General features: G+C 55.1%; 5 protein-coding genes across 5 annotated transcripts; 2 read left to right on the top strand and 3 right to left on the bottom strand.

Moving 5' to 3' along the window:
- Positions 1–568: 568 nt before the first annotated feature.
- On the top strand, positions 569–1,124 carry PUNSTDRAFT_63395 (kinase-like protein; the record flags this gene model as incomplete). Its single annotated transcript, XM_007381431.1, has 3 exons — positions 569–727; positions 779–847; positions 903–1,124. Coding segments are annotated over 3 exons (450 nt in total), but the record flags the coding sequence as incomplete, so codon positions are not given.
- A 307-nt stretch (positions 1,125–1,431) lies between these two features.
- On the top strand, positions 1,432–3,273 carry PUNSTDRAFT_132108 (uncharacterized protein; the record flags this gene model as incomplete). Its single annotated transcript, XM_007381430.1, has 3 exons — positions 1,432–2,025; positions 2,088–3,050; positions 3,103–3,273. The coding sequence occupies 3 exons, from the start codon at positions 1,432–1,434 to the stop codon at positions 3,271–3,273; spliced, it is 1,728 nt and encodes a 575-aa protein (XP_007381492.1).
- Positions 3,274–3,401: 128 nt separating this feature from the next.
- PUNSTDRAFT_125070 (uncharacterized protein) lies at positions 3,402–4,920 on the bottom strand (the record flags this gene model as incomplete). The annotated part of the gene is made up of 9 exons (XM_007381429.1): positions 3,402–3,693; positions 3,757–3,968; positions 4,021–4,176; positions 4,238–4,284; positions 4,343–4,448; positions 4,507–4,557; positions 4,622–4,684; positions 4,746–4,771; positions 4,824–4,920. The coding sequence occupies 9 exons, from the start codon at positions 4,918–4,920 to the stop codon at positions 3,402–3,404; spliced, it is 1,050 nt and encodes a 349-aa protein (XP_007381491.1).
- An 817-nt stretch (positions 4,921–5,737) lies between these two features.
- PUNSTDRAFT_132106 (uncharacterized protein) lies at positions 5,738–6,910 on the bottom strand (the record flags this gene model as incomplete). The annotated part of the gene is made up of 1 exon (XM_007381428.1): positions 5,738–6,910. The coding sequence occupies one exon, from the start codon at positions 6,908–6,910 to the stop codon at positions 5,738–5,740; it is 1,173 nt and encodes a 390-aa protein (XP_007381490.1).
- Positions 6,911–7,238: 328 nt separating this feature from the next.
- On the bottom strand, positions 7,239–12,784 carry PUNSTDRAFT_99321 (uncharacterized protein). Its single transcript, XM_007381427.1, has 17 exons — positions 12,528–12,784; positions 12,466–12,474; positions 12,274–12,412; positions 11,903–12,216; positions 11,196–11,777; positions 10,836–11,141; positions 10,676–10,784; positions 10,368–10,606; positions 10,255–10,315; positions 9,807–10,198; positions 9,579–9,735; positions 9,392–9,518; positions 8,866–9,343; positions 8,055–8,815; positions 7,942–7,999; positions 7,736–7,893; positions 7,239–7,679 (listed from the first exon to the last, which is right to left on the bottom strand). Exons 1-17 carry the CDS (start codon positions 12,735–12,737, stop codon positions 7,475–7,477), a joined length of 4,305 nt encoding a protein of 1,434 aa, XP_007381489.1. The 5' UTR covers positions 12,738–12,784; the 3' UTR covers positions 7,239–7,474.
- Positions 12,785–13,263: the final 479 nt, after the last annotated feature.

Raw genomic sequence — 13,263 nt, 5'->3', positions numbered from 1 at the left:
GAGGTTGACATCCGCCGACAACAGAGGGAGCATGAGGAGGCTCGCCGCCTCGATGTAGCCCTGTTACAACAACAGATTGATCAAGTAGCACACAACGATCTCGCTATACTGAACGTGAGTCGATCAATAATAGCCAAGAAACGCCATGAATTTGACTGTTGTATAGCTGCTTGGCGTACAGCGAACGGAGATGCAGGAAGCTATGATAAGCATTCACAACGTGCGCGACTGTTTGCGCAGCGTATCATCTCAGCTTACTTTGGTTGATTAGCGTTTAGCGCATATGCAAGAGTCTATCGAAGGGAGGTTACTTACGGAAGGGATCCACGCTCTCCATCGTCGGTCGGGTGGGATGAAGACAGTCCCCGACGACTTCGCTATAACATCGCTGGACGTCATAGTGCACTACGAGAGCAAGATTGGCGAGGGTGGGTACGGCACAGTTTTTGAAGGGGACTGGCATGGTACAGCAGTTGCGGTCAAAATGTTGGGAAAGGGTCTGCCTGTTGATGCAGGTATATTCTGTGCCTGTTGGGGATCCCTTCTGAACTCGATCTAGGTGTTGCAGCGCGAGATTGATATATGGAAACGCCTCCGCCATCCCCATATTTTGCCATTTTTCGGAGCCTGTTCTATCGCAGACCCGCCATTCGCTATATCCGCCTTAAAGCAAGCGGATGCCTCTAGTTATCTACGAAGCAATCCAGATGCGGATAGAATTCAAATCGTAAGCAGACTTCAGCCTCCACGACGATTCCGTGTCCTGATTTCTGTACAGATCTTGGAGGCCATTCTAGGGCTCATATATCTGCACGAACACTCAGTCGTTCACGGCGACCTCAAAGCTGTAAGCTCGAGCGGCCCTCCATGTTCTGCTATTGTGCTGAAAATCGTGCTATTAGTCGAATATATTGATTGACGAGCGCGGAGTCGCTTGTCTCGCTGATTTCGGGTTGTCAAAGCTTCGGATGCATACCACGACCATTCGCAGCAGATCTACGGGCCGGATGGGCACGGGAACATCTCGCTGGATGTCTCCAGAACAGATGTGTTTGGGCATTATCAACAGGAAGACGGATATTTATAGTCTGGCTATGACCATCTATGAGGCGAGCGCAACTTGACGATGATCCCGAATGCCAGCCTCTAATATGCATACACCAGATCTATGCAGGTGTTCCACCGTTCGCCCATGCTCCTGACTCTCTTGTTCTGGAAATTGTATCAAGCAAGCAAAAGAGACCGCCCCTACCAGAAAATATGCCCGTGGAAATCCAGAAATTGGTACAAGATTGCTGGGCACATGATCCCGAACAGCGACCGTCCGCGATAGCCCTTCCTGCTCGAATCCGCCCTTTGTGTCGACCGAAAACAGTGACATCGTCTTCTGCAGGTTCATCTGAAGAAACAGATAATTCCTTGAAAGTGCCGATGGCGGACTCGACGACCAGCGTCTCTGGGTCCAACCCGCCGGCGCACTGTGTTATCAACATTGCTCCGGAGATGGCACCTCACATTGATCCAATGTTGGCCGCATCGCGCTGGTCACTGCTGAGTGATTTTGAACGAGCTCTCGAAGACATTTGGCAAACGACCACCAGCCACGAGCAGAATACGCCGCAGGCCGACGATATAATCCAGCTATATTTCGAATCTTTCGATGACGCTCCTGCCGCGGATTCTGACCCTCCTCCTCTTGCTCATTCTGTTTATGCTCGAACGGATACTCCTGACATCGGCTCAATCGTCGATCGCTTCGAATACCAGGCTTCTTTGGCTGAAGCATCCGCAGCTCTGCCGGACTCTCCATTGATACATGGTCTTCCGCAGTCCGAAGAAATGTCTCGAATGTCCCTCCTAGCCATGCCTCGCGTCGGCGATCCTGTTAACGTATCCCTATGGGATCTCGCAACGTTCTCTGCTCGACGTAATTGGCCCCCTTCTCGCCTTGAGGTAGAAGATAGGATTGTAATGCCATTCCAAGCCCACCGAACGTCAGCTAGCGGACCTAGGGTAGAGGGCCTGGTAAGCGGTGGCAGCACAGGCACGGAACTGTACGGGTCGGCTGACTGTATGTTGCCTTCCAGTTCACATGTCAGCACGCCGACTCTTACGATGTCCACCGGATCGTCCTCTTCTCGGTTTTTCTTTGGTCGGATGATCACAAGCTACTGGACGAGCTCGCCCAGCCGGAGGCCGTGGATGTCTCCTACGTTCTCTCCGAGAAATACAGCCTCCAGGGCTTTGACCAACCATCACACCGAGTAACCCGACATGGTAAACCGGGGAGGGTCATTCGCGTCAATGACAATCCTACTCATGGCGATTCGACACTTACCCTTCCTCGCTCGGACGGCTCTTCCGTCGGGAGTCAATCTTCCTTGCCTACTCCGGTAGATGCTCAAGGTGTCATATCCCTTTCGCAATTCCTTGACGAGTTGGATACGCAGGCTCGTACTTCTCCAGCGATCCATGCCACCCCTCAAAGTCCGCACGGCGGCCCATCTCGCAGCAGGACGTTGTCAATGCGACCATTTGGGCGGCCAGGGACAGCGTCGAGCGAGACCATCAGGAGCACGACATGCTCAGAAGAGTCCCCCGCCAAAGTCAGGTTCATGGAGGGCCTGCGCGAAGTTATCCCGCGAGCCGTCTTGCGCGGTCCTCACTTGCGTAGCAAACCACATGCAAGCGAAGTACAGGCAGGCAAGCCCTCGCAGTCCGTCACTCTGGTCGACTTCCTCGAAGAGGGTCGATTGCCGTCGCCAGCCTCGGCGAAGATCCCGCGGCGCCACTCCGGAGTCCCCGGTGTAAACTCCAGCGTTGGCGTGCCTCGCAGGGCGAGATCCTTCACCCCACGCGAGCCCACGGTTCGCTCGGACCCTGGATCCCGCGCCGTTCTACAGTTCATACAGGAAAGTGACGTACGACGCACTGAGAAGAAAGCGGTCAATCACCCCGAAGAGGAAGGGACGGTCGTTCGCCTTGATGGCTACATTCAAGTACCTGGGCTACCAAGGCCGAGACGGGAGTGGACGTCTTTTGAGAGGCAGGTGCGTGCACGCTGGTCTATGTCATGAATATAACAACTCACGCGCACAGTAGACTTTTCTGCATCTCCTCATCGAGCATCCGCGACTCTCCAATGAACCAGGCCCAGGAGCCATGCAACCAATTCACGTGGAGATTCCTCTCCAGAAGGAGTTGATCCACGTCCATCCCGTCGACGATACTATTCCATCGACGATGCTGTTTCGTGATCGTGCATCTTCGTGATATCCTTCGGAGCAGTGGAGAGAAAACTGAGTGGACCTTGTATACATTACAGCAACTGTAGAATACTATCATTACAACACATCTTTAACACTGTAATGGCTCGCCCATGCATTAATTAACCCGAGCTATCACGGAGGGTACCCGTGATCGTCCATCTCCCGGAGAGAGTTGTCGCAAGAGCTCGATACTGGCGACGGTGGTGCACCCCTATCGGTGGCGCCTGATCGTTCACGGCTTTGTGCCCTAATGAGATCGGGGCGGGTATATAGGAAGAGGATGACGTTGAAAAGGCCGTTGAGTGAGAAGAACGACGAAAAGAGAAACGAGAGCGCGGCGGGGGGTGTCCGTCCTGGGTGATAGAACTGTATCCAGCGCGTAATGGAAAGAGGAAGCACGCATATCGAATACACGATGGGGTATCTGCAAGGGACGAGCGTTAATGTCCAGAAATGTGATGCGGGCGAAGTTGGATGGACAACTCACGCGAGCATGTCCATCGACCGCAACGAGCGGTACTCTCGTTGCCGGTGCAACTCGAACGACCACCATTTGTGATCATCGATGGTGATGTTCCCCCGCTTCCACAGCCAGAGGGGGATGTAGAGCGCGATGGACACGCCTAATGCGAGCCATAGCCAGAAATACTCGCCGGCAACGCGCTCTGAATTGTACCGAGGTCCGATCCAGCACCAGTTCTATCATAGAACCGTCAAGTCCGGGCTAAATTGAGGCACCGATGGAACTTGCCGGAGTAGGCGCCTCGAAGTTGGTATTCCTGGTGACGGCCACGGCGAAGAAGATGGCGTTGTACAAGTATATCATGGTCACGATGCCCATCGCGACCCATTTGGACTCGAGCTTCTGACGCGCCCATACGGCAAGAAACGTGTACACCGATATCACCTGTGAATGTCTTGCGCATAAGAGGCAGTCCTTGCGCTGGACATAGGAGGGCTATACGTACAATTGTCGTCATCGCACCGCCGGCCTCTCCCATGGTTTCTATTCCGCCTTGATGAACATCAAGTATCAGGCCATGTCGGTAAGCTCGACAGATGCCAATCAATACCTTCCATAGTACAGAATCCTCCGACGATTATACTCCCCTTCCCGATCCATTTGGCATCAACCACTCTGCCCCAAGCCAACATGGCATCGAACGTGAACAACGTGATCTGTGACGGCGGTAAGTCAGCTCAGGACGTCTCGTAGGCCTTAGAGAGGACTCCTCACCATGAATATTTGCGGCGGCTCCGGTAATCTCAGACGTCGGATCATGTTCCGCTGCGGCAGCGCTTAGCTTATGAAATGAAGGAAGGAAGGGGCGGGGGGGGCTGGAAGGGCGTACCGCTAAGACGAAGAAGAGCAGAAGGACGGCGATGAACGACAAGAATCCGCATGCTGTTCGCAGCTAGATCATAACGTCGCATTCAGCAACGCGAGAGACGCGTCGTATAATTGTACAAACTCACCGTCAAGCCAATCGTATCACCCCGGCCTTTCGAGAACGTCGATCAAGGCCCTACTGCGCGGAAGCATTGGATACTCACTGAGACAGTGTATGGACGGAAACCGGACCTGAGACGCTTCCCATTCTTCCTGAGTGCACACGATGCCTAGTCGACGGTCCGGGGCGGGGGTGGCCATGGACGTAAGGCGGGGAAGACCCCTTGCGCATGGAAAAGATGAAGGAATGAAAGGAATGATGGGCCGCCATCCCAAGCCTTTTCCAAGGATATGATTCTAGCCGAGCATGAAGCCTGACAGCGCTGCGCGTGCTCGCCACCGACGGCGGCAGCAGCCCAGCCAGGCACGGCCGTCCGGCGGATCTTACCATAGGATAGATCGTCATGTACTGTAACGCACACGTTGGCTGAGGCGGTGTGTTAGCTCTACACGAGCCGACGGGAATCGTTGAGGCGGTGTGTTAGCTCTACACGAGCCGACGGGAACCGTTGAGGCCAGTATTGGGACCGCGCCGGATAATAATACTACACCCTCCGCGACGTGTGAAACTGCTCAGTCAATAAAGCCACTTTAAGTCATTTCCCCTCTGACCATGCTACGGAGCCTGGAGGTGCATGATATTCGTCAACTGAAATACGTACAAACTCAACCAATTACATCGCCAGTTCTAAGCCATACCTAACAAGCTGGAATAGTACTCGCAAGAACGTGAGTGATATGATTGTGTTCGAAATTAGAACTCCACCGTCAGTCAAAAGGTGGCATCGAGCGCTTGCACTGTACTGATGCCGGCGCAGGGTCGAGAGCGGGGCCTTGCTTGCAACAGGCCCGCGGCATTCGCCTGTCTGAGAGCACCGGAGCCGAGCAAACCTGTCCGTTCGCTGACAACGGGCGCGAGGTGCAACTTTGGCCTCGATCTCCCGGAGAGCAGACTCTGATTTGATGGTCAGGAATCGCGCACGTCTGTGGTGACCAGATACGTACGTTTCTATCGTCTTCAAGGGTGCCGGGGACGTGGTTGGCTGCTTTCCATCACTACCTCATCCCACCAGCGCTCTCGCCCAGCTGTTTCGCCCAACCAGATCTCCTTCGCGAGTTGAACGGGGGTGGAATGCTCATGCGGATTGATAACCACCAGTCTAGCTTGCTTATCGCGGGTCACGAGCCATTGCAAAACGGCGGAGATTGTTCCTTGAGCTTCCCATGCTTTCGAAATCCTGTTCGGAACCTTCTGCAGGAATATGCGCTTGAGCACGACCATGAGGTTATGAAGAGCGAGAGCTTCCAAGTGTGAGTCGGGATCTAAACGAAGGTATCCCGCCCAGTATATTCCACCTCGCAGTCGGTCTTTCTCCTTCATGGTCAACGAACGGTCGTGATCGACGTCATCTATCGGGACGTCCAAGTATATGCGCAATGCTGCAGGGACCAGATCGGATATCCCAACTCCCGAAAGCCGAAGGTGGAGTAAGGAGGGGAACCACGAGTTGACGAGCGAGAACACTCGCGAAAAGCCTTCGTGAGAGTCGTTGATCAGATGGAGGTGTCGAACGGTGGGTAGGGTAAGGTCTGGTTGCGTCTGGACGTATACCAGTTTGCTCGTGGCGGGATCGCGTCGAACGAACGCGTCGTATTGCACTGTTAGCTCCACGAGCCGCTTGAAATGTGCGTGAAACGCCGTAAGATCCAGGTTGCGGGACAGGATCGTCATGTGTTCCACCGTAGGTGCAGATGCCAACATGATGCTGGCGACCGAGTCTGTGACGACGGCCTTCCGGTCAGCCAAGGGCGCGGATAGCGCTCTCAGTCGTCGACGTATGTCCTCTTTCGAGCCCGGTCCGTGTTGGTCATCGCATGGAGTCAAGAAGAGCTCGCCCTCCAACTCGCGTATCTCCTGCCGGCTCTCCGTCCATGGACTGTGTCCATGCGCGTTCTCTACGCAAAGAAAGAGATGCTGAATCTTCCTGCGGCACGTCTCTGTGCGCAAAAGGAGGTTCCGAAATTTCGTGACCTGCGTCTCGCCGGTGAGGGCAACCGAGCCCAGTTTGACGCCAGCGGTTGCCTCTCGAACCGTCTTCGTTACCGCAGACAGTGAACGACCTGTAGATCCATCATCGAGGCAGGCTGTCGCGAAGATGGTGTTCCATAGCTCGTTCGGAAGGTCGTTCATGGCGGAAGTGGATGTTTCGTGCGGCGCCCCAGGGCGCGGGCTTGGCAGGGTACATGTACGTGGTCGATTTATATGGACCTAAACTTGCTATCGCATCATATGCAGGGCACCTGGCAGGACAAGGCGATTGTCGCGGGCGCTCGCCGCTCGTTCGAGTGAAAAGAAGCATATCGTCACAAAAGACGCCGAGGACTGCCATTGGACTAGGATCAGAGTGGGCCAGAGCTGGCACTGCTGGCCGGTCGGCTACTTTACGAGGAGGCCCCATCAACGGCTGCAATGATACTCCCTGTAAGCCCAAAAGGATATATCAGGTACGTGGACCGTTCGCGTTTATGTACTTTATTTCTCACCGATCTCCCTCAGACAGTCCGATGCACGCAAATATCACAAACCAACCCTGCACAGAAAGTACAACGTGCACACTGGTAATACAATATGATGAGGTGTAATGGAAACAATTGCTTAATACGACAGGAGACTGGGCAAAACTTCCTACACGAACGTTAATGGAGAACGCAGCGAAGCGCGCATAAAGGAGGAATCATAGCGAGAGTCCGCGTATCACCGATAGGACTTGCCATTGGTCTTGGCGGCTGAGCTCGACGCGCCGTTAGGTATGCTCTTGCCGCTTGAACTGGCGCGAGGTTTCTTCGCGACATTGGAATCGCTCGTAGTCCGAGCGGCTCCCTCTTTCATGACCATCTTCGCATGGATTTCTTCTAATTTCGCTGCCTTCACCTTCTTAGGCCAGAACAACGTGACGAATCTAATCAAATGACGGGTCAGCGGGATTCCAGAACTGAAGTGAATTGCTCTACGTACGCCCAAAGATGACGTTTCCAGCGTTCCACATCCTCACCAGCAGCTTGCTTGTTGCTCAGGACGGCTTCTATTCGGCGCCCGATTGCTGCCAGCGACTCCTTCAAGATCGCAACTTTATCATCCCTAGGCATGTCGCCACCTGAAAGCTTCAGTTGTTTCTGCAGGGATATGAGCACGGTTTTCCGGCTATGAAACTGTACACCGACCAACTGCTTCTTCACTGGCCGCAACTCCTCCTTCGTAGCAGACTCATCCATGGAGGGACTGCGGGCAATCGTTAGGGACTGTCATCCCGAACGCCGGGTGCTACGACACGCACCATTCATCAGAGGATTCCGAGTCAGTAAACGTGGGCGTTGGTCTCCGCTTCCGCTTTCGCGGACCGTTGTCCTCGACGGATGCTACTGCTTCACTCTCAGCACGTCGCTTGAGACCTTGCGACACTGAACCATGGGCAGACGGTGGAGGCGAAACGGATGCTCGCGGCAGCGACCTGTTCCTTAACGAATTCTCGTACGACCGTATTTTCTCGTCGTGTTCTCGAAGAAGGCCAAGTAGGTAGTCGCCCCGCCGCACGAGATGAATGGCGTTGGGAATAGGTTTCGTCGCAGAGTCGTCGCCTTTTTTGCCCTCCTCAAGGAAGAACTTCCCGTCGAGTCCAAGGCGGGGATCCTTCTGCATGGCCTCCCAGTTGCCGAATCCGTGGATGAAAGCACCGACGAGCAACATGGAGTCTTCCTGAGGGCCCCAACGTCCCGACCAGTTAAGAGTCGGTCGGATGTTTTCGATCGGAATCGACCAGTTGTAAATGTCGTCGCCGAGGCTATGTAGATGGTGGTAGAGGACTTTCAAATCTCGATTACGGGAGACCACCGTCTCGGCGTTGATGTTGCCGACGTTGCGATAGGTGACGAGGACGGCTTTGCTCTTCTGAGCGTTTGTAAGGGTTTCTCCTGCCTCGATCTTGGCGCGTTTCTGCGCCTCGTTCTCGTCAACGGCTTGGGTACATATGTCGATGATCTCATCCGTCACGTCCAGGATCATGCCCTTGTTCTTATCCTGCAGTTTAGCCTCGGTGACCTGAAGGGGCTTGAGTTTCGGCGATCAAGAGCAAGCGGTAGCGTACTCACAATCACATCGTAGCGCAACCGGATGTCACCCCATCGCTGCAAGCTACGGATGAGCACACGCAGATCTCTCTCTTTCAGCTCCATCGCCTTCTGGCTGGCGCTCTTGCGCTGAGGCGCAGCCTTCGGCTTCTTCGCCGTCGAGGACGAAGATTTCTGGTCAACGTCCATGCCTTCGTAAGAAACGGGCTGCGTCGTTCGCTTCCGGGTAGTCTCTTGCGCGGCCAGTTCCTCCGCCTTTCTGTCGTTCTCCTCCCTCTCGAACTTCTGGCGCTCATCGAGAGGGATGATATCCTCCCAGCTCATGTCGGCTTTGACATCGCTGACAGCAGCGAAGGTGGCGAGGAAGCCCTCTCCACCAAGCGACGCGCCGCCTTCTCCAGCCTGAGCTAGTGTCTCGTGGTCCTCGGCTCGGTTGAGGATATCGTCGAGGTCCATCTCGTCAAGCTTCTGATTCTGTGCTACGTCGTCTTTTTCAAACCTGGTGGACGATCAGGGAAAGGACGGGGATGGAAGTTGGGGAACCTACATCTTCTGGGCACCGTACTTCAGGACCGCAGTCAGTTCGTCTTTGCTCAGATTATCTTTGCTGGACATGTCCTTTGCGTTCGCCTTGGAGCTAAGATGAGCCTGGGTGGTGTCCATCTGGTTGATGACTGCAGCCATCGGTCAGCACCGGGCCAAAGGGGGAGGTGGCGCCACGAAACGCGACTTACTCGCATACTCCAACACCATCTTCTTCTTCGCGCGTTCCAGGACATCCTCTTCCATCGTGTCCTTGCTCACGAACCGATACACACTAACATGCGACTTCTGGCCGATACGGTGTGCACGTGCCATCGCCTGCAGGTCATTCTGCGGATTCCAGTCGCTCTGCAGCAGTGCCGTGAGCCTCGTGTACTGTTGCCCGGAGGACACGCTATAACGCGGAATGAAAAGCTCACGTCGAAGATGATGACCGTGTCCGCAGTCTCCAGGTTGATGCCGAGTCCGCCAGCGCGGGTCGACAAGAGGAAGGCGAAGTCGGGTGAATTCGGAGCATTGAAGTGCGCGATCGACTTCTTACGCGCCTCCGAGGCTACCATACCGTCGAGGCGTTGGTGCAGATAGCCGCGGAGAGACATGTAATCGCTGAGAATGTCGAGCATGCGAACCATCTGGCTGAAGATGAGCACGCGATGCCCGTCCTGGCGAAGGCGCGCGAGCAGCTTGTCGAGCAAGACCATCTTGCCGCTGCTCATGACCAAGCCCTTGAGCGTCTCTTCTGCATTCTCAGTCTTCCCTTCAACGCCGTCGAAAAGGAAGGGGTGGTTAGCCGCTTTCTTAAGCTCCACAGCTAGCACAGGAGATTCGTTTCAATGTAACAAAGACGCTCCTACTAGAAGGACACACCGATGTTGAGCAGGCTGATCTGGCTGTTGCCGTGTGCGCTCTTCATCAACCCTTGGAAGTTCTGCACAGCCACGTTAGCTCTCGGGGCGGGAGCGACTCCGTGCAGATCTTACTTTGGTCAATATGTTTTTGTAGAACTGGGTCTGCAACGCCGACATTTCCACGCGGAGGATGCGTTCGCTCTTCGTCGGAAGGGAGGTAAGGACGTCGCGTTTCAGCCTGCGCAACATCAGAGACTCGAGTTGTTTGTGGAGATCCTTGATCTTCTCCTCATGGTCCACGTCCGTGAGGTCAAACTCGTTCGTGAGCGCGAACTTCTCGGGCATGAGGAAGTGCATCAAGGACAACAGCTCTGCGAAAGTTATTGTGGGTAGAGCATATTAAAACGGTGGCAAATGCCGTCCCGAATCGCGCAACGCACCTTTCACGTTGTTTTGCAGGGGCGTGCCAGTGATGAGCAGCTTCGAAGCAGCGGAGAAGGACCGCAGTGCCTCGTACAGCTGGCTTTCCGAGTTTTTCAAACGGTGCGCCTTGAATGACGCGCGTCAGCATGGTCATAGGTATATGCCGCCCTCGCGCACCTCATCGACTGCGAGCATCTGCCATTTGATCTCTCCTAGCTCCTTTGAGTCTCGGAGAGTGAGCTCGTACGTGGTCAACAGCACGTTCATCTTCAGTTTCTTGTTCGATGGTCCGAACTCGTAGGTCCTGATCACGTCCCGGGCTGCGGCGGTCCCAATGTAGGTGATAACATTGATGTCCGGCGCCCACGTCGCGAATTGGGATTGCCACGCGGTAATGGTCGACAGCGGGACAATGACGAGGAAGGGACCGTATTGCTGCATCTCGTGGAAAAGGTACGAGATGAATGACACCGTTTGGACAGTCTGGCATGCCAGGTAGCGTCAGCTCCCTTTCATATCCAGAAGCAGTACAATTACCTTCCCGAGGCCCATCTCATCTGCCAAGATGCCGTTTTCGCCCTTGCTCCAGAGGTATGCCAGCCAGTTGAGGCCAGTAAGCTGGAAGTCCTTCAGCTTGCCGCCTGTCGCGCTCAGGTACTCCGGGTCTTCTGTGATCTTCGTAAAGGAAGGTCGCCCGTTCTTGGGATAGATCACGCTCTTGTATGGAAACTTGCCCTCAGCTTCACGTCGTCTGTACGCCTCGATTTGCGGCCTTGCCAACCGACGAATCTCGTCGGCGTCTTCCCAGGTGCAATGCTCATAGTTGAGGCCACACCACTTGCAGAAGTACTCGACGGTGCCTTGAACGGATTCGCGCTGAGCGACGATGCGTTCAACGGTCTTGTAGGTTTCGAGCTCCTCTTTTTCCCGTTCACGATCGATGGTGATGGCCTCTGTATCCTCGCGAGTGAGGCCAGGCTGAGCTAGCCGCGCCTGGTACAACTTATAGTTCTTGATATAGTTGTCCACACGCTTAAGGCCTTTGAACCGTTTGAGGAACTCGTATGTCTCGTCCGTGTTGTGAAGGTGGGAGAAATTCTTCCACTTTATATGATAACGCTATCGAAGACATAGTCGGTGAGAACGAGCCTTCAAAAGTAAATGACGAGACGGGGGAAAAGCCATAGGAATGTCAAGCGGCCAGGACGTTCAAATGCCTACGAAATCGAGAACGTAACACTCACGATATTCTCATACCATAGATCTTCAGGGTCATTCTCTCGACCCTCATCCCGGGAGTGACCGAACACGGCCTCGATCTCATCTTCTTCCTTTGTAGGGGCGTTGGCTTCTGCGTACGCTTTCGCGTCGGCGACGTATTGTTCATCCTCATCAAATTGCTCGAAATCCTGGACATCGTCAACGTAGTTGGGTATTTTCACGCCACGAGAGGATATACGGAGCTCCTCGCCCGGGTGAGGACGATGTTTCTTCTTCTTATGAGACCTTGCGCCGTAGTCTGAATCTGAGTCGGAGTCGGCGATGTGCCGTGCAGCAGCTAGAGCCGCTCGTAGGATCAGGAAGGCGCGACGAGGTGCAGAGGTGAAGAGCGTACGCTTGGGTCTGGTCTGTGTCGTCGCAGCAGGCGTCTTCTTCTTCTTCGGAGCCTTCTTGCTCTTCTTCTCGCCATATTCCTCGTCTGCATAGGAGCCGTCATCGGAGTCTTCATCGAAGCTGGCAGAGCTGTAGTATCGCTAGAGCAGGGAGTCAGCCATCCCACCCGCCACACCGAACGTGTGTCCATTACCTCTTCCTCCTGACCATGACTATCAGCTTCAAGTATATGCGAGTGATCGTGGCAGAACATACCGGCGAAGACCGTCGGTGTGGCACAGGTGGGACGCTCAACGCCGGCGCTGGTTCGTCGTCGTCGACATACTCGCCGTCGGCGTCGGCGTCTCTGTTGTCGTCGCTGTCTGTGTCGTCGATGTGCATATTGTCGTCGGAATCATTGGCATGGTCGACATCCATGCTGCCCGACGACTGGATGGGATGGCCGTACTGTCCGACGGCGAGCATGGGCTATGATAAGCGCTGGTGGCGGGATGTGATGGGCGGCGCGGGCGGGATGGGGGAAAGCACGAGTAGGGGAGGGACCGGGGGGTACGACAAAGGGAGAGGGCAGAAGAGGCGTTGCACGCCGTGACCCACGACGGGCACGCGCCGTGCGAAACTGTGGCCGACAACATCGCGGCCGACGCCGGGCAGTCCCTTCGCCATGACGAACGCCGTTCTGGGCGTTTGCGGACTCATCGCGTGGCCTGTGCCACTCCCGAGTTTGTTCTCATGGCGTGCACCCATCAGAAACCTTGGCTGGCACCTGTGTCACGTCGTTCCGACGACGATTGCTATCGTGCTCGACGTGTACGCCCCTCTACTCGTCGTTGTCCGCGGCGAGCGAGGTGGTCACGGTGTCCATGCATTTCTCGCGCAGGGCACAATCATATCGATGCTGCTGAACACGCGGCCCACGCGAGGCCCGCCTGGGCGGAGCGAAAGGGGCCGGCACAGCTGCGGGCCCCCGGTCGCCGTCGCCGCCGACGAT

The sequence above is a fragment of the Punctularia strigosozonata genome (genome assembly GCF_000264995.1).
Source record: "Punctularia strigosozonata HHB-11173 SS5 unplaced genomic scaffold PUNSTscaffold_3, whole genome shotgun sequence".
NCBI lineage: Eukaryota > Fungi > Basidiomycota > Agaricomycetes > Corticiales > Punctulariaceae > Punctularia > Punctularia strigosozonata.
This window is presented reverse-complemented; position numbering and strand designations above follow the sequence as displayed.